Source organism: Salvia splendens, chromosome 19, assembly GCF_004379255.2.
Source record: "Salvia splendens isolate huo1 chromosome 19, SspV2, whole genome shotgun sequence".
NCBI lineage: Eukaryota > Viridiplantae > Streptophyta > Magnoliopsida > Lamiales > Lamiaceae > Salvia > Salvia splendens.
The window spans coordinates 7327489-7347161 of NC_056050.1; the positions used below are offsets into that span (position 1 = coordinate 7327489).

General features: G+C 39.9%; 1 protein-coding gene across 1 annotated transcript; it reads right to left on the bottom strand.

Annotated features, from left to right (window-relative positions):
- Positions 1 to 37: 37 nt before the first annotated feature.
- On the bottom strand, positions 38 to 4467 carry LOC121778858 (protein FRIGIDA-like). The gene is made up of 3 exons (XM_042176255.1): positions 3304 to 4467; positions 1076 to 1251; positions 38 to 948 (listed from the first exon to the last, which is right to left on the bottom strand). Exons 1-3 carry the CDS (start codon positions 4178 to 4180, stop codon positions 157 to 159), a joined length of 1845 nt encoding a protein of 614 aa, XP_042032189.1. The 5' UTR covers positions 4181 to 4467; the 3' UTR covers positions 38 to 156.
- Positions 4468 to 19673: the final 15206 nt, after the last annotated feature.

Genomic DNA, 19673 nt, shown 5'->3' on the forward strand with positions numbered 1-19673 from the left:
CATTTTCTTTACATCTAACCGACAAAACAACACTACATAAAATTCCATGCCGAATAAGAAATATTTCACTTAGAATGGGACGGGAGAGTACGAGTTTAAATTAGGAGCACAAGGAGCAACATATCATCACATGTACTATAGAACGACTGTAAGAGGCTAAGCTTGGTAAAAATATGATGCAAGATGAGACGGTACAACACTAGAACCAGACACACCACTCCGGGGAACACTACTCGGATGCAATTCACACTCTGCTATAGAATCAGCAAACTGATATAGATCAGACGTAGAACCCCGATTTCCATGACCTACTAATGAGGTAGTATTCCCTGGGAAGCTGTCAACGGATGATGATGCCCTGTATAAGGAAGTGAACCCTAGCCCTGTAGGTGGAGGTTGGCTAGTATACCTTTCGTGTATGGCTGAATCCCGATGCCACATGTAGGGATGAGTGCCACGGTTTATAAGCTGACCTGTTGGATCAGCCAAAACTGGCTCCTGATGAGCATATGTCGGAAGCATGCCACCATGGCTCGTAGCCCCAACTCCAGACGGAATCATACTTTCTGGTAGTAACCCTGCACCAGGTCCTCCGTACATCACAGCTGGAGCAGCATAACTATTGACACGGTTAGAATGTCTGTTATCCAACAAACCCCTTCTGCTATCAACATGAGCACTAGCTTTCTGCTGCTGTGCACCATGGTTAACATGGCGCACACGTTTCACATCTTGGACTTTTGGCGTCTCCATTTCACTCGATTTTCTTTTCTGAGATGCTTTGTCTACTTCCGATTTCCTATCAAATTCAGTGATGTCTTTTTCTAGATTTACAATTTTTTCATTGATTTGCCATCCGGGAAGAAGCTTTGCAGGATCAATGCTGTGCCTTTCCAAACACCTCCTGATAGATTTCAGAATATCCAACTGCTTCTTATTTGCTGCATTCTGCATGAAGGGATAAAATAAAACACCACGATAAAAAATGTCCACCGATTTTGAGGGGAAAGGGAAGTATTCTATGGATGACACAAACTATTTATGGATTATTTCACAGTATTAGATTATCACTTACAAGTGTAGCTGGTGAACCCTGTGGTCCCTTTTTTGACTTTTTCCAAGTTTCATTAGATTCTTGTAGAAATGAAATTAAAATTGTGTATGGATTAAACCTCTCTTCAAGGCCAAATGTATAAACAATATCAACAGCATCTACTTCCATTTTCTTCGTCATCATCTCCTCTACTATCTCTGTAAAATTGTTGCACAAGCAGAAAATCAGCCAAAGCATGGAAATTGGATATTTCAATTTTCAGGTAACCAAGATTGAGGATGGAGGAGAATTAATTCCTCTCTTTTGCTCTCACTAAAGACCTTCTCTCTTTTGCTCTCATCAAACACATTACAAAACTCCTTATTACAGATCAAGCAATCAAGCACCATAATGCAGCTCATAATAGTATGCCTAATTTTATTCCCCTTCAATTTGTCTCAACAATCACAATGCATCCACTCCCTCCCCTCTATTCACCAAAACTAATTGGTCGTGGAAATTTTAAGGGCCGCTTCAAATCAAGATTTTGAAGAGGTAATGGTATGATCGGGATACATGACGACTTGGTAAGCAGCAAAAACACTGAATGGGTTCCAAAAAAAAACAAGATGGCCTTTAGGTTTCTTTATCAATTATTTCTGAAGGATTTCTTAGCTAATTGAAAAGCAAAAAATCAAGCAAATGTTTCTGGTTTTGCATGGTTGAATGGTCAGTTTCTTCTTTTCCTAAAGTAATAATTGTGCAAAGAGGAGGATGTCCTTGAAGAATATGAGAATGATGCAGCTGAGTTGTAGAACTAATTTATTGTGGTCAATTTGCACAAAGAGAGAGATGATCGAGAGAAAAAAAATTTCAAATTCTTTTCCACCCAAGTATCAAACAAAAGGCGTTTTGACATTTAGGGGGGAAAAGTGCACATATAAACAATGTTATCAATGGTGTTACGGCGTATGACAGCTTATGATGGGAAAACCTGAGACAAGGTATTAAAATGCAAAAATTCGGAAAATGATAAAAACATGTTACTCCCTCTATCTACTACCAATAGTCTTAGAGGCTGGGGTGGTGGGGCTGCACTGGAGCAGTGTTAGAGGCTGAACAGGAGGTGGCGGGATGGCGCTGGAGCCGGTGGAGGTAGGGTTTTAGAGAGCAATAGATGTAGGGTTCGATGTATGAGCGACAGGGTAAGAAATGGCCAGCACTTTATTGTTTCATCCATGCCTCGTTTAAAAGAATAAAAGTTCAATAATTGGAGCCACTCATGAGCTTATGTATTAACTCTCACAACGTATGGAGTGTCACTGAAGATGGTTCAAATCCACCCTAAGACAAGCCTCAATTGTTTCAAAGACTCAAAGTAGACAAAATATATTGAAGAGCACAAGGCAAAAAGATGATGTGACTCAATTATCTCATTCTAAGTTTCTACCTCATCTTGCATAAAGAGTAGAGACAGACCCTAAAACTTCCACTAGGGACTCAAATGAGACAATGCCAAAAATAATAGATTGGAAATCTTACCAAGGAATTAGCACCTTATAATGTTCAAATGGGGTTGTGATATTATGAAAAAAGTATTTTAATTCTAGGGCATATACTTTAGATTATCTATATTTTCATTGTGTGCAGTCTACGGCATACATTTGGATTCTTCTTTCGCATCCAAAGGTTATTGAATAAAAAGACATCTCAAATTTTGTAGTGATCATAATTAGTACAGAGCTAGTGACTATGAGGTTTATGGTTAACTTTTGCATCAATACCGACTTCAGAATTCTAGGAGAGTTGACTGGTGTGAGAACATGCTTGAATGCTTTAATTTAACATAAGCGCTTATAACCTTACAGATAAGAAGAATGTTCTTAGCATTTACGGAAGGTATTGACAGCATTTGATAGGAAATAGATCCTCAACCATTAGTAGGCTCCATGTATAGTCATGCAAGATAGGACTCATATACCATCAATTCTGGCTATGCACATAAAGAATCAAAGTGATCTTCTCCATCAATTGAGCCTATTATACACTTCTTATTAGAATTTTCCTTGCTTATACCAGCAAAAAATATTCAATTTAACCATTTTTGCGGCTGTTAGTTCTACTTCTTCATAACATCAACTAAAATGCGAAGCCTCGCCTATTGCTGGTGTGTGACAGAAAAGACCACACACAGTATCACAACCTTTATACAATGTTTTATAAAATATTAAACTACACATGCTGTAAATCAACAAGGAGATAAATTATACCCGAAATTTTACTCATAAGCAAATGAGACTTCTGCAACACATGGACAATCTCCTTGGCATTCCCCACAATCACCAAATCCCGCATATCCTCAACACGAAACACAGCCGGTACCCCAAAACACGCAACAAACAGCAAAAGCCCCCGCGCATCGATCTGATTAGCCCTGGCCAAACCGCCTTCGGTCATCAACCTCTTCCACCACGCCACGGCTGCAGTATCCGCCTCCTCCTTGTCCGCCTTCCCAATGTCCAAGATCCCATTATCGCTCTCACCGGCAACACCCAATCCCATCATCAACAAGAAGCACTCCAACACGAAAATAGATGCCTCGCGAGCAGGGATCATCGGGGAGTTCCTAGTGAAGGCCTTACTCCCCTGCAAAAAGAATTTACCCAAACACTCCAAAACAAACTTCCAAGGGTTTGGCGCCTGCCTCAACGCGTTCGGCACTTGATCCTTCAGCATTGGGAGATCAGACAGATGAGAGAGCAGATATTTCCGGACGCCGCGGCTGCACATCGCTTTGCAGAGGCCCTCGAGCTCTGATTTCGAGGGGATTTTTTCCGTGATTTTCTCCGCTGGAGCTTGGGGTTTCTGCGGGAAAGGTTGGGAAATGTGAGGGTGTTCTGGCGGCAGCATTGCAGAGATAGAGGCGTTGATGGATTGGAGGTGGCGGTGGAGGTCATCGTAGCACCGGAGGAAGGCGGCCATCGCGGCGGAGAGGTGTTTCAGTTCGGCAATTGAGTCGAGGAAGGGCGGAGGGAGGGTTTTTAGGTTTGGAGAATGAGGAAGGGCGTCATAGTCCGGCGGTGTGAGGGCTTGTAATGCAGGGACACCGTCCTCCGCCGGCGCTGTAACGGTTAAGATCATTGGCATCCAGATTTCAGAGGAATCCCTAAATTGGAATTTCTTTCCCTCTGGATTTGTTTGTTGATTACATACTTAAATTTTTTTACCGAAAAACCTCTTTTCACATTTTATCAAAGGAATAATAGTAATCATTTATTCATTTTGATAGCAATTTCAAAGATGCAGTATAATAAATGAGACAAAGAATTTAGATATCCATACAAGAACATGACTTCAAATCTTCAAAGTTTACTAACATATTCTAACTCTACTTTCAAATATATTACGCGCATGAGTTTGTCAAACATCATATGTTCAAAATATAAAACTCTGAAAATTAGTCTCAACTATATTGATGTAGTTAGTGTTTTTATCAATTTTATTCTAATCGGTGTTGTCACTTTTGATTGATTGATTGTGCCACGCATCAACAAATCCTCCATAATTGGTTGTAAAGCAATTAGCAGCACTATTCCTACGGATGTACAAAGGTATCTCTCAACACCATCACCCTTGATTTTTCTCTTTTAATCTTTAATGAATTTTATTTGCTATTGCTATACTCTCTATCGAATCTAATTCCTCTTAGTTTTTTGTATAGTTGATTTTACAGAATTGTTATGCAAATTATCACAGCAAGTTTGCAATTGCAAGAAATTGAGTTTGCTACAATATTAATCATTTTGATTTGATTTATTTTTTTTCAATTTAATGAATGTTTTTAGAATTAAAATTGAGTAGAAAGAAAAAAGATAAGTGGGGTATCAGGTATCATCTTCTTTAGAAGTGAGCTCATCTGAATACAATTATAAGTTAGTCAGTGAGTTAAAATGAATTTATAGAAATTAGTATATGTCAGAATTAAACTGAAAATTTAAAGTTGCCTATAATTGAGTATTTTGGGTCCCCGGTTTACGTGACCGGATACCCGACTTGGGTAATTGGATATGTGATGTTGATTCGAGATCAAGTTTCTGGTGTTTTTTATTTTGGATTTTTGGGATTAGCTACTTGAATTTTTGGGTCGAATGTCTGCGAATACGAGATTCGACACTCCTGCTTATTCCACAGAAGAGTTGTGTGTGTGTGTTGGCCTTGTTATAGAGTGCTTGATGTCAGGTTTGTAGTGAAAAGATCTATTTAGATTGAATGCATGATTTACATCTAAACGTTAATAAGACAGATTGAATGCTTGAATAATAATTCATGAACATATGATTACATATGCAATTCATGAGTAGTGATCTAGGGAAACCACTACTTAAATGCATAACTAGAGAACATGAATTTAGTTCACTATACAAGTGATTTAGTTCACTACACGAAGGAGTGAACCAAAACGCCATTGTGAACTAAATCCTTGACGGAGTAAATACTTCACTATAAAGGTATTTTGGTTCACTCATTGTTTTTAAATTCATATTGTGAACTAAAACACCCATACAGTGAACTAGATCGTTTTGATCTAATGGCTGAGATTTGTTCTCTAGTTATGCACTTAATATTAGTTATACTTTGATCATTGCAGGCAATAGATATGTAATTAATTGATGCACTATTTATTAGCACTAAAAATACTTGCAAGTATACAAGGTAGATCTAGTATAGCTAAAGGTTAACACCGGGATATCGAACACATGGAATAAGATTGCAACTGTCTATTGTATACTGAGCGTCATATACTATCTAGAGACACGAGATTTTTGGATTTAGATTTATAAACTAGATATAAATAAATAAACAAATAACAGAAAACATAAAAACAAATAATACAAAGCAAACTAATGAATGTAGAGTTTTAGGAACCACAATCAAAAGTTAATATCCAAACGACTTCCTTGAATTACGGTCTCTAGAGTTACTAAGCTATCACAGATGTAAAACTATATCTTCTCCCGAAGCATACAATTTGTAGACTGCTACCTAGAACCGAAGTCTCATTCCTAGAACTCAAGCCAACAACTCTTAAAAGCTCCTAAGATAAATTTGCTTAATTCAAAGGCTCAAATCTCTCAATTATATTGACAAAGACGTCAACTTCTCCTCTTTCAAATTAAACTACTCATCTCTCAATTATTGTAGTAGAATCCACATGTATTTATAAGATGATCAATCAAACAAATGTATAAGCACAAGAGAAATTGAAATAATTACGAGAGCTAACAAGGAAAAACAATTGAATAATTAACTCAAATCATAGCATGTTTACCAAAAATTCCACAAAAGATGTTTACTACTCATAGACAAGTAAAAACAACAATTAAAATACTAGATATGAAGTAAAACGAAACAAAACCCAAGGTTCAATTATGCAGTCTTCAGTCTTCTCTTGCCTAGATCTACAGATGTCACGACTGCACTTGCTAGGGGTGTTACAAACGAGGTGATCGTGACTAAGAACAAACATTAAGAATAGCACTTAAGGATTTCAGTTCATAAGAAAGATTCAATTAGCTTAAAAGAATAATATTTTAGTTCAAAAATATATATATAGCAGCGGAAATAAGGTTTCAAAGAGAGTCAAGGATGACGCCTATGTATGAAGACACAACGCATCCATATTCCCTATGCCGACTCAACATCCACCGCAACATCCCGCTCAACCTGCACATAGGGAAAACACATGCAGGGCTGAGTACTTGTTGTACTCAATGGGCTCATGCCGAAAACATTTTCATAAAAACAGTTATGTCATCCATACCAGTGATCTCGAGTTTTATGTGTAGTTAAGAAATATCACGAGAACACAAAAACATTTCTAAGTCTGGCCAGACAATCAATCTCCCCACTTTCTCATCAATCATTCAATCACATTCTCTTTCCATAGTGCGACGAAAGTGTGGCCACACTATTCGCCCACGAGACCGGCCGACTAGCAAGGACGGCTCACGATCCCACTTGTGTACACAGCCTGATAGGGTTTGCGGCCCTACTCAGACCCGAATTCGTTTCATTCATTCATTACAGCCATATAGCCTAACGGAGCAAGCTCAAACGAACTAGGCATCAGGCAACAATCTCATAAACAAAACATCATGGCATGACATAACACTTTAAACCACCCTTATTTCTCCATAATCATACTTTTGAAAGCGTAAAAGAGTTTAGTAAAAGAAAGCCCACCTCGTTCTCTTAGCAATTCACACCCCAACTTAGCAACTCTCGATCCTCGAGTTCACGAGTACACAACACCCTTGTCAATGACAACACAAGTCAGCCTCACACAACATCATCTTACTATGCATGTCCTATCGCTTCTCTCTCATCGTTTTCCTCAATTTCCCAAACCCAACATACGTCACAAAGGTGTAAGACACGCGTAACACATTTCAACTGATCACAAGTGATTTCAACGTTTAAACACGTTTCTTGGACATACATGCATCATATAACACTTTTAAATCTTGAAACTAGGTGTCATTTTAGTAAGGCAGAAAACTGGCAGAATTGCGCGACCGTTTTGTAAAAATCACTATAAAATCACCCGACTTCCGTTGGGGCTAAAACTTTACCAAAATGCAGTAGACTCATCAAATAACTTCCAGTTTAAATTTCATATCAAAATACCCCCTTTTGGTCGGTCAATTCGGAAACGTAACCTACTGGTCGAGAAAACATATTCTGGCAGAATTGCACAGTCAACTTCAAAAATTCACCAAAAATTCATCCTTCCTCATATGACGCTAAAATTTGGTCACAACACATTAGACACATTCAAGTTCACCCAGTTAAAATTTCACACCGAAATCATATCATTTGGTCAGTCAAAACATTTATGCAACTCTCTGATCGGAACATAAAATTCTAGCAGCACTGCGCAGTTCATTTGAAAAATTCACCGTAAATTCATACGATGTCCAATAAGGCTGAAATTTTCAAAAGACTCATAAGACACTTCAAATTTTCATCTAGTTCAAGAATCACATCAAACGGTGGTCATTTGGTCGGTCAAACATATTTCGAAACATTCTGGCCGAGAACACACGTTACTGGCAGAATTGCGCAGTCGACTTCAAACATTTTTCAAAAATTTATTTTTTGACAAAAAGGGCTGAAATTTATATAAGACACAGAAATCACCTTGAAATTTACTCAGTAAAATTTTCGTATCAAAACTCGACCGTTTGGTCAGTCAAATACACGTCGGAATCCACTGTCCGAACACCACAAATTTCATACTCAAAATTTCGAAATTAGGGTTTCTTCCACAATCATCCAAACAAAATTTTCTCATGCTTATAACACACAATCATGCTTGATAAGACTCTCTTAACATGTTTGCACATAAACTTAGATCATTTACCAAGGATTCAAATCAAACTTCACACAACTTAATCAAAAATCGCATAACTATCAAAGTTCTCAAGCAAACTCACTTTCCCACCTATTAACTTTGCGATCTATGATTCCTACACCCTCTATATGCATGTAGGATTCAAGAATAAAGTTTCAATGAAGGAGATGAGAAGAAAATCTTAGTTATACCTTCTTGAATCAAGAAAAACGAACGGTAGAAACAAACGTTGACACGATTCGTCCCTCTCCCTTCACCGCTGCCGCCGCTGCCACGAATCCGCCGTCGCGGATCCGCCGCCATCGGCTCCTCCTCTCTCTTCTCTCTCTCGGATTCTCGATTGCGAAAGAAATGAAATGAAATGAAAGGAGGTTGTATTTATAGAAAATTTTTTCATAAAAGACAAAAATTCACGTCTTTTCGTTTCGATGTGACGCGTAATTAATGCGGCATTGAAAAATGTGCCTGATGCGACGTGATTCTTATCCACTTGGAAACGTGCCTGATGTGACGCGGTTCTTATCCAACTTTTCGTCTCGATTTGTTGTCGAAAGTGTATTTGATACGTGGTTTATTCTTTCGTGTAGGTAACGATTTAGCGGGTCGTTACATTCTACCCACCTTAACAGAAATTTCGTCCCGAAATTTGATCGTCTCACATAAACAACTCGGGGTACTTTTCTTTAATTCCATCTTCTAACTCCCACGTGGCTTCCTTGGAACCATGGTGTTTCCAACACTTTCACGAATGCTATCGACTTGTTTCGCAACTCTTGTATCTTCCGATCTAGGATTGTCTCTAGCCTTTCCTCGTAGCTCATGTCGGGTTTAGGATCATTTCCTTTATAGCGTCGGGTCTTAACATCTTTCTCTCGCCAACTTCATCCCAAGATAGTGGGGATTGACACTTCCTGCCATATAAAGCTTCATACGGAGCCATATCGATCGTCGCTTGGTAGCTGTTGTTGTAGGCAAAATCAACCAACGGTAGAACAGTTTCCCAACTTTCCCCTCGATCTAAGACAACGGCTCGAAGCATATCCTCAAGCGTTTGAATCGTCCTCTCTAACTGTCCGTCCGATTGCGGGTGATAAGCAGTGCTGAATTTCAGTTGTATGCCCAATTCCTGTTGCAAACTCATCCAAAACTTTGATGTGAACTTCGTATCACGGTCGGACACAATGGTCTTTGGCACCCCATGCAAACGCACAATTTCATTCACGTAGAGCTTTGCTAACCTGTCCGCGCCATAAGTAGTTCGAATTGGTAAAAAGTGCGCGCTTTTAGTTAGTCGATCGATGATCACCCAAATCGCAGTGTTGCCCTTTTGTGACGTTGCCAAACCCGTCACGAAGTCCATGGCTAGATGCTCCCACTTCCATTCGGGAATTTCAAGCGGTTGCAAATTTCCATATGGCCGTTGGTGTAAGACCTTCACTTGTTGACATGCTAGACATCATTCCACATACGATGCTACGTCCCCTTTCATTCCATTCCACCAAAAACGCTGTTTCAAATCTTGATACATCTTCGTGCTTCCGGGGTGAGCAGTGTAAGGTGTGTCATGTGCTTAACTAAAAATCTCATTTTTCAGTGCCTCGTCGTTCGGCACACATAATCATCCATCGAACGTCAAAGCATTGTCCGCCTCTTCACGAAAATGGTCATGTTTCTCGGTTCTCACCTTCACGCGTGTCTCTTCCAATTTCTCATCACGTCGCTGAGCTTCTATGATCTTGGTTCTTAAGTCTGGCTCGATCACTAGCATCGTTATTCTTCCTCCTACTGTCTCGGTCACTTTTATTATTTCCAATCTCATTCTGCCGAATTCGCAAATCAACGCTTCCTCTTGCGTTAGGAAATAAGCTAATTGCAGTTGGTTCTTCCTACTCAAAACATCGGCTACTACGTTCGCCTTGCCCGGATGATAGTGAATACCACCGTCATAGTCTTTCACGACTTCTAACCAACGTCGTTGTCGCATGTTTAGCTCCTCCTGCTCGAAGTACTTGAGACTCTTATGATCCGTATAAATCTCACATCACACTCCATAGAGATGGTGTCTCCAAATTTTCAGTGCGTGCACTACTGCTGCTAGTTCCAAATCATGGGTCGGAAAATTCAGCTCATTCGGTCTCAACCGTCGGGAAGCATATGCTATCGCCTTCCCATCTTGCATTAACACGCATCCAAGTCCTACTTTTGATGCATCAGTATAGCCGGCGATGTCTTTGTCGGCTGCCGGCACCGCTAGAACAGGTGCTGTGGTCAACTTTTTTTTCAAGAGTTGGAAACTCGCCTCGCATTCCGGCGTCCAAACCACTTTGATTCCTTTCTTCAACAATTGTGTCATTGGTCTCGCGATTTTAGAGAATCCCTCGATGAAGCGTCGGTAGTATCCCGCCAATCCCAAGAAACTACGAATTTCACTCGGCGTTTTCGGCGATTTCTAATTTTGTACAGCCTCAACCTTTGCGGGGTCTACTTGAATCCCATTTGCCGTCACGATATGACCAAGAAAGTTCACTCGAGTTAACCAAAATTCACACTTACTAAACTTGGCATAAAGCTTCTCCCTTCATAACGTTTCCAACACAGTTTGCAGATGCCCTCCATGTTCATCCTCGTTCTTCGAGTATACTAAAACATCGTCGATGAAGACTAACATGAATTTGTCGAGATACTCGTGGAAAACTTGGTTCATCATGTCCATGAAGACGGCCGGGGCGTTGGTCAGCCCAAATGGCATCACGACGAAATCAGAATGGCCATAACGAGTGCGAAAAGCAGTCCTAGGTACATCCTCTCGTAGGACCTTTAGTTGATGATATCCCGACCTCAAGTCCATTTTTGAAAATACTCCAGCTACTCGAAGTTGGTCAAATAAGTCATCGATTCTTGGCAGTGGGTACTTATTCTTCAAGGTCAACTTGTTGAGCTCACGGTAGTCGATGCACATCCTCATCGTTCCATCCTTCTTCTTCACGAATGACACAGGCGCTCCTCACGGTGACACACTAGGTCAAATGAATCCCATACAAAAAAGTCGGCTCGTCGCCAGGGGTTTGAAAAGAAATTTACCTCTAACTGGTGTATCACTTTTACGCATGTCTGAGTATAGAAACTTATTTCCCCGTGTGCATTCGAAAAGCTCAACCCCACCCTTTTCTCCAAGTCTAGTATCAAGAACTCGAGAATTGATCAAGCAGTCTTACTTGGACATGAACTGAATTCAAAATGGTAGCAACACTGCTGAAGGTGTCTTAATCAGAAAGGTTGCAGAATTAATCAAGAAACAAGAACAACACTTCTAGTTTGACTCTTTTAGATCTCATCACCAACTTGCAGAAATTGGTTCGAAAAAATATGGCAGGGTCTGAGTTTCATTGATCTTGATCATGTTCATTCTGGAAATTAAGATTTCAAATAAACTCATAAAGGTTGAGACTTTACTTCTGACGAGAGCTCGAAAGAATATGAGATAGGCCTTGAAAACAGGATGAAAATGAATCAGGTCTCAAATTCCATAGTAGGCTGCCAAATAAGATATTTCAATTGTCAAATCAAATTTGCAAAATTTTGGCATCAATGAATGATGGTTCCAACATGTCATGACATGGGATGATCAATCGTGGGAGGATTTAGAAGCATAGACAAATGTCATGAGGTAGCACTGATCATGATTCGACGACATCATGTTACTGAATAATGATGTCACATCAATGGATTCACAGGGTTGCAACCAACGTGAAGTGAACTTTTTAGAAAGATCGGCTAGATCAACCACGTTAAGAAAAAAGAGACACAATAGCCTTAACTTGGTGTTGCAGAAAGAAAGTCATTGAGCATGAAACAATATGTGTAGTGAAACTGAGCTAAAAATTTCACTTCTGCAAGGAAGAACTTGCCGCATGCATAGTTACGAAATAAAAAGGTGTACAAAAGTTCCAAGAAGAATATTCCCTCATTTGAAGAAACATGTTTGGGAATGGGATCGTACTGAAGGTCATAACTACAAACAACTTTAGAAATGAAGTTCAAAGGCGGAAGTTCATAAAGTCAAAATATTGTCCTTACAAAAGATAAATCAAAGAAGACTACTAATCAAGATGTCCAAAAATGACGAAGGCAACCACAAATTTTCAAGAACTGAAAGTGAGTCATGACTCGATATAGGAAAAGAAATAACGTGCAATAATTGCGAATTGTGAGTCAACCAAGGTCGTAATTAGACAAAGGCTCACCGTTAATTGAAAGATTCCAAAAAGAATTTCTTATAATCCAAGTAAGTACTGTTGATTAAAATCATTCATTCTAGCTACGAGGGTCACGCTCTCACGTTCATCTTTCTGAGGCCGAACATGGTAACATCGTTCTACGAAACTGTTGATTCCAAGTTAAGATTCATCGTGTCGTTACAACTAATAACAGTATTCGAAAGCCATATCTTCATATATTCCTTGCACGTGATAATCGTCATTTTCTTAAAGCGTTGTAGTTATACTCGCGCTCTCAACATGATATAACGGTCGTTTTCGCCGCATCGCCACTTTTGACCGAAGATCGGATTTATCTACTAGATCGCAGGTATGATCTCTACATCCGTTGTAAGATTACATCATTTCGCATCTCTTATTGCCTCGCACATTTCTCGTTTGGAACATCTCTTCAATTTGCACTTCTTCTTTTCTTAAACTCTTTATCATATGCTACGTCTTTTCGCATTCTCCTTGTTCTCGTCATTCAGGAAAAAAAAATTGAATTTGTAATCATTCGATAAAGTTCGAGTTCACACCACATATTTCCATTTGTCCTATCACTCGGAAAAGTGATCTTGCAGTTGTCAACAACTAACTTCGATATCATTCAATCTAACATACTTCTTAGGCACTCTATGTTCGCATACAAGGTTCATAGCGTCATATTTCACTCCCACCAACAATTTCATAATATATCTCATACTTCAACGTCAATAGACCATTAATTAATACGCGTTTCACACATTAAGCTTGCTCTATTAGTTCGCGTCATTCCAAGAAATAGAAAAAGTTTCATGGTCCACCGGTCTCTATCCTCTATCTCGATACTCTAGTCTCATATCTCGATAATTTGGAAATTTTGCCCTACTTTTCATTCTCGTTCGTTTTCATTGCTCGGGAAAGCAATAGGTGAGTTTTCAAATTAGAACTACGGTCCGCGTGGTCAACTAGGTCTACATCTTCGGCACTCTAAGTTCACGACACATTTCATCATCTCGTAGATAGCAAAATATCACAACAAGTACTATAACACACGATATTTTCACATCTCAAAGCAAAACACTTTCACATATATGTTTGAAACAACATTCTTAAATTACTCATTTATTTTCAAAAAAAATTTTAACATTCTCAAAACAACTCATCAACTTTCGTCCTTCATGTAAAACACTCCATCATCCTATGTTCACATGCTCACGTCGTAGTACTTTTACACATATAAAACATACTTAGTCATCATACTAGTCTTGCTCATGCTTCATATAATCACATCATAACAATATCATGATCAACATACCACACGTGCTTAGATCATCTTGTCAATCATGTGCATACTTCACATAATCATAATATCACAACATCGTGTTCACATATATAACACGTGCTTAAATTTTCATGTCAATCGTACTCATATTCCACATAATCATATCATCAAAATTCATCTTCACGTATAACATTCATTCACATGCGTACACTTGCCAAAACATCCTCATCATATCATCATCAATTTCATACATCGATCTCACATTCTTTCAACAACTTAAAACATACCTCACTTTCTTTGGTTGAGCGTGATGCCTTGGATGTTGAGCCTTCGTGACACTTCCAGTTTAAGGTTTACCATTTTAGACTTAAGGTGAAAGAAGACTCTCGGACCAGAGCGAAAGAACAAAGCTCTGATACCACTCTGTCACGACTGCACTTGCTAGGGGTGTTACAAACGAGGTGATCGTGACTAAGGACAAACATTAAGAATAGCACTTAAGGATTTCAGTTCATAAGAAAGATTCAATTAGCTTAAAAGAATAATATTTTAGTTCAAAAATATATATATAGCAGCGGAAATAAGGTTTCAAAGAGAGTCAAGGATGACGCCTATGTATGAAGACACAACGCATCCATATTCCCTATGCCGACTCAACATCCACCGCAACATCCCGCTCAACCTGCACATAGGGAAAACACATGCAGGGCTGAGTACTTGTTGTACTCAATGGGCTCATGCCGAAAACATTTTCATAAAAACAGTTATGTCATCCATACCAGTGATCTCGAGTTTTATGTGTAGTTAAGAAATATCACGAGAACACAAAAACATTTCTAAGTCTGGCCAGACAATCAATCTCCCCACTTTCTCATCAATCATTCAATCACATTCTCTTTCCATAGTGCGACGAAAGTGTGGCCACACTATTCGCCCACGAGACCGGCCGACTAGCAAGGACGGCTCACGATCCCACTTGTGTACACAGCCTGATAGGGTTTGCGGCCCTACTCAGACCCGAATTCGTTTCATTCATTCATTACAGCCATATAGCCTAACGGATCAAGCTCAAACGAACTAGGCATCAGGCAACAATCTCATAAACAAAACATCATGGCATGACATAACACTTTAAACCACCCTTATTTCTCCATAATCATACTTTTGAAAGCGTAAAAGAGTTTAGTAAAAGAAAGCCCACCTCGTTCTCTTAGCAATTCACACCCCAACTTAGCAACTCTCGATCCTCGAGTTCACGAGTACACAACACCCTTGTCAATGACAACACAAGTCAGCCTCACACAACATCATCTTACTATGCATGTCCTATCGCTTCTCTCTCATCGTTTTCCTCAATTTCCCAAACCCAACATACGTCACAAAGGTGTAAGACACGCGTAACACATTTCAACTGATCACAAGTGATTTCAACGTTTAAACACGTTTCTTGGACATACATGCATCATATAACACTTTTAAATCTTGAAACTAGGTGTCATTTTAATAAGGCAGAAAACTGGCAGAATTGCGCGACCGTTTTGTAAAAATCACTATAAAATCACCCGACTTCCGTTGGGGCTAAAACTTTACCAAAATGCAGTAGACTCATCAAATAACTTCCAGTTTAAATTTCATATCAAAATACCCCCTTTTGGTCGGTCAATTCGGAAACGTAACCTACTGGTCGAGAAAACATATTCTGGCAGAATTGCACAGTCAACTTCAAAAATTCACCAAAAATTCATCCTTCCTCATATGACGCTAAAATTTGGTCACAACACATTAGACACATTCAAGTTCACCCAGTTAAAATTTCACACCGAAATCATATCATTTGGTCAGTCAAAACATTTATGCAACTCTCTGATCGGAACATAAAATTCTAGCAGCACTGCGCAGTTCATTTGAAAAATTCACCGTAAATTCATACGATGTCCAATAAGGCTGAAATTTTCACAAGACTCATAAGACACTTCAAATTTTCATCTAGTTCAAGAATCACATCAAACGGTGGTCATTTGGTCGGTCAAACATATTTCGAAACATTCTGGCCGAGAACACACGTTACTGGCAGAATTGCGCAGTCGACTTCAAACATTTTTCAAAAATTCATTTTTTGACAAAAAGGGCTGAAATTTATATGAGACACAGAAATCACCTTGAAATTTACTCAGTAAAATTTTCGTATCAAAACTCGACCGATTGGTCAGTCAAATACACGTCGGAATCCACTGTCCGAACACCACAAATTTCATACTCAAAATTTCGAAATTAGGGTTTCTTCCACAATCATCCAAACAAAATTTTCTCATGCTTATAACACACAATCATGCTTGATAAGACTCTCTTAACATGTTTGCACATAAACTTAGATCATTTACCAAGGATTCAAATCAAACTTCACACAACTTAATCAAAAATCGCATAACTATCAAAGTTCTCAAGCAAACTCACTTTCCCACCTATTAACTTTGCGATCTATGATTCCTACACCCTCTATATGCATGTAGGATTCAAGAATAAAGTTTCAATGAAGGAGATGATAAGAAAATCTTAGTTATACCTTCTTGAATCAAGAAAAACGAACGGTAGAAACAAACGTTGACACGATTCGTCCCTCTCCCTTCACCGCTGCCGCCGCTGCCACGAATCCGCCGTCGCGGATCCGCCGCCATCGGCTCCTCCTCTCTCTTCTCTCTCTCGGATTCTCGATTGCGAAAGAAATGAAATGAAATGAAAGGAGGTTGTATTTATAGAAAATTTTTTCATAAAAGACAAAAATTCACGTCTTTTCGTTTCGATGTGACGCGTAATTAATGCGGCATTGAAAAATGTGCCTGATGCGACGTGATTCTTATCCACTTGGAAACGTGCCTGATGTGACGCGGTTCTTATCCAATTTTTCGTCTCGATTTGTTGTCGAAAGTGTATTTGATACGTGGTTTATTCTTTCGTGTAGGTAACGATTTAGCGGGTCGTTACATTCTACCCACCTTAACAGAAATTTCGTCCCGAAATTTGATCGTCTCACATAAACAACTCGGGGTACTTTTCTTTAATTCCATCTTCTAACTCCCACGTGGCTTCCTTGGAACCATGGTGTTTCCAACACTTTCACGAATGCTATCGACTTGTTTCGCAACTCTTGTATCTTCCGATCTAGGATTGTCTCTAGCCTTTCCTCGTAGCTCATGTCGGGTTTAGGATCATTTCCTTTATAGCGTCGGGTCTTAACATCTTCCTCTCGCCAACTTCATCCCAAGATAGTGGGGATTGACACTTCCTGCCATATAAAGCTTCATACGGAGCCATATCGATCGTCGCTTGGTAGCTGTTGTTGTAGGCAAAATCAACCAACGGTAGAACAGTTTCCCAACTTTCCCCTCGATCTAAGACAACGGCTCGAAGCATATCCTCAAGCGTTTGAATCGTCCTCTCTAACTGTCCGTCCGATTGCGGGTGATAAGCAGTGCTGAATTTCAGTTGTATGCCCAATTCCTGTTGCAAACTCATCCAAAACTTTGATGTGAACTTCGTATCACGGTCGGACACAATGGTCTTTGGCACCCCATGCAAACGCACAATTTCATTCACGTAGAGCTTTGCTAACTTGTCCGCGCCATAAGTAGTTCGAATTGGTAAAAAGTGCGCGCTTTTAGTTAGTCGATCGATGATCACCCAAATCGCAGTGTTGCCCTTTTGTGACGTTGCCAAACCCGTCACGAAGTCCATGGCTAGATGCTCCCACTTCCATTCGGGAATTTCAAGCGGTTGCAAATTTCCATATGGCCGTTGGTGTAAGACCTTCACTTGTTGACATGCTAGACATCATTCCACATACGATGCTACGTCCCCTTTCATTCCATTCCACCAAAAACGCTGTTTCAAATCTTGATACATCTTCGTGCTTCCGGGGTGAGCAGTGTAAGGTGTGTCATGTGCTTAACTAAAAATCTCATTTTTCAGTGCCTCGTCGTTCGGCACACATAATCATCCATCGAACGTCAAAGCATTGTCCGCCTCTTCACGAAAATGGTCATGTTTCTCGGTTCTCACCTTCACGCGTGTCTCTTCCAATTTCTCATCACGTCGCTGAGCTTCTATGATCTTGGTTCTTAAGTCTGGCTCGATCACTAGCATCGTTATTCTTCCTCCTACTGTCTCGGTCACTTTTATTATTTCCAATCTCATTCTGCCGAATTCGCAAATCAACGCTTCCTCTTGCGTTAGGAAATAAGCTAATTGCAGTTGGTTCTTCCTACTCAAAACATCGGCTACTACGTTCGCCTTGCCCGGATGATAGTGAATACCACCGTCATAGTCTTTCACGACTTATAACCAACGTCGTTGTCGCATGTTTAGCTCCTCCTGCTCGAAGTACTTGAGACTCTTATGATCCGTATAAATCTCACATCACACTCCATAGAGATGGTGTCTCCAAATTTTCAGTGCGTGCACTACTGCTGCTAGTTCCAAATCATGGGTCGGAAAATTCAGCTCATTCGGTCTCAACCGTCGGGAAGCATATGCTATCGCCTTCCCATCTTGCATTAACACGCATCCAAGTCCTACTTTTGATGCATCAGTATAGCCGGCGATGTCCTTGTCGGCTGCCGGCACCGCTAGAACAGGTGCTGTGGTCAACTTTTTTTTCAAGAGTTGGAAACTCGCCTCGCATTCCGGCGTCCAAACCACTTTGATTCCTTTCTTCAACAATTGTGTCATTGGTCTCGCGATTTTAGAGAATCCCTCGATGAAGCGTCGGTAGTATCCCGCCAATCCCAAGAAACTACGAATTTCACTCGGCGTTTTCGGCGATTTCTAATTTTGTACAGCCTCAACCTTTGCGGGGTCTACTTGAATCCCATTTGCCGTCACGATATGACCAAGAAAGTTCACTCGAGTTAACCAAAATTCACACTTACTAAACTTGGCATAAAGCTTCTCCCTTCATAACGTTTCCAACACAGTTTGCAGATGCCCTCCATGTTCATCCTCGTTCTTCGAGTATACTAAAACATCGTCGATGAAGACTAACATGAATTTGTCGAGATACTCGTGGAAAACTTGGTTCATCATGTCCATGAAGACGGCCGGGGCGTTGGTCAGCCCAAATGGCATCACGACGAAATCAGAATGGCCATAACGAGTGCGAAAAGCAGTCCTAGGTACATCCTCTCGTAGGACCTTTAGTTGATGATATCCCGACCTCAAGTCCATTTTTGAAAATACTCCAGCTCCTCGAAGTTGGTCAAATAAGTCATCGATTCTTGGCAGTGGGTACTTATTCTTCAAGGTCAACTTGTTGAGCTCACGGTAGTCGATGCACATCCTCATCATTCCATCATTCTTCTTCACGAATCACACAGGCGCTCCTCACGGTGACAAACTAGGTCAAATGAATCCCATACAAAAAAGTCGGCTCGTCGCCAGGGGTTTGAAAAGAAATTTGCCTCTAGCTGGTGTATCACTTTTAGGCATGTCTGAGTATAGAAACTTATTTCCCCGTGTGCATTCGAAAAGCTCAACCCCACCCTTTTCTCCAAGTCTAGTATCAAGAACTCGAGAATTGATCAAGCAGTCTTACTTGGACATGAACTGAATTCAAAATGGTAGCAACACTGCTGAAGGTGTCTTAATCAGAAAGGTTGCAGAATTAATCAAGAAACAAGAACAACACTTCTAGTTTGACTCTTTTAGATC

Bases quoted from the DNA above. Each gene is read 5' to 3' on its own strand.
- LOC121778858 (XM_042176255.1), bottom strand. From the start codon at position 4,180: ATGCCAATGATCTTAACCGTTACAGCGCCGGCGGAGGACGGTGTCCCT. The intron at 1,252-3,303 runs GTATAATTTATC...ACAATTTTACAG, and splicing joins GCTTATGAGTAAAATTTCGG to AGATAGTAGAGGAGATGATG. The intron at 949-1,075 runs GTAAGTGATAAT...CCCTTCATGCAG, and splicing joins AGGGTTCACCAGCTACACTT to AATGCAGCAAATAAGAAGCA.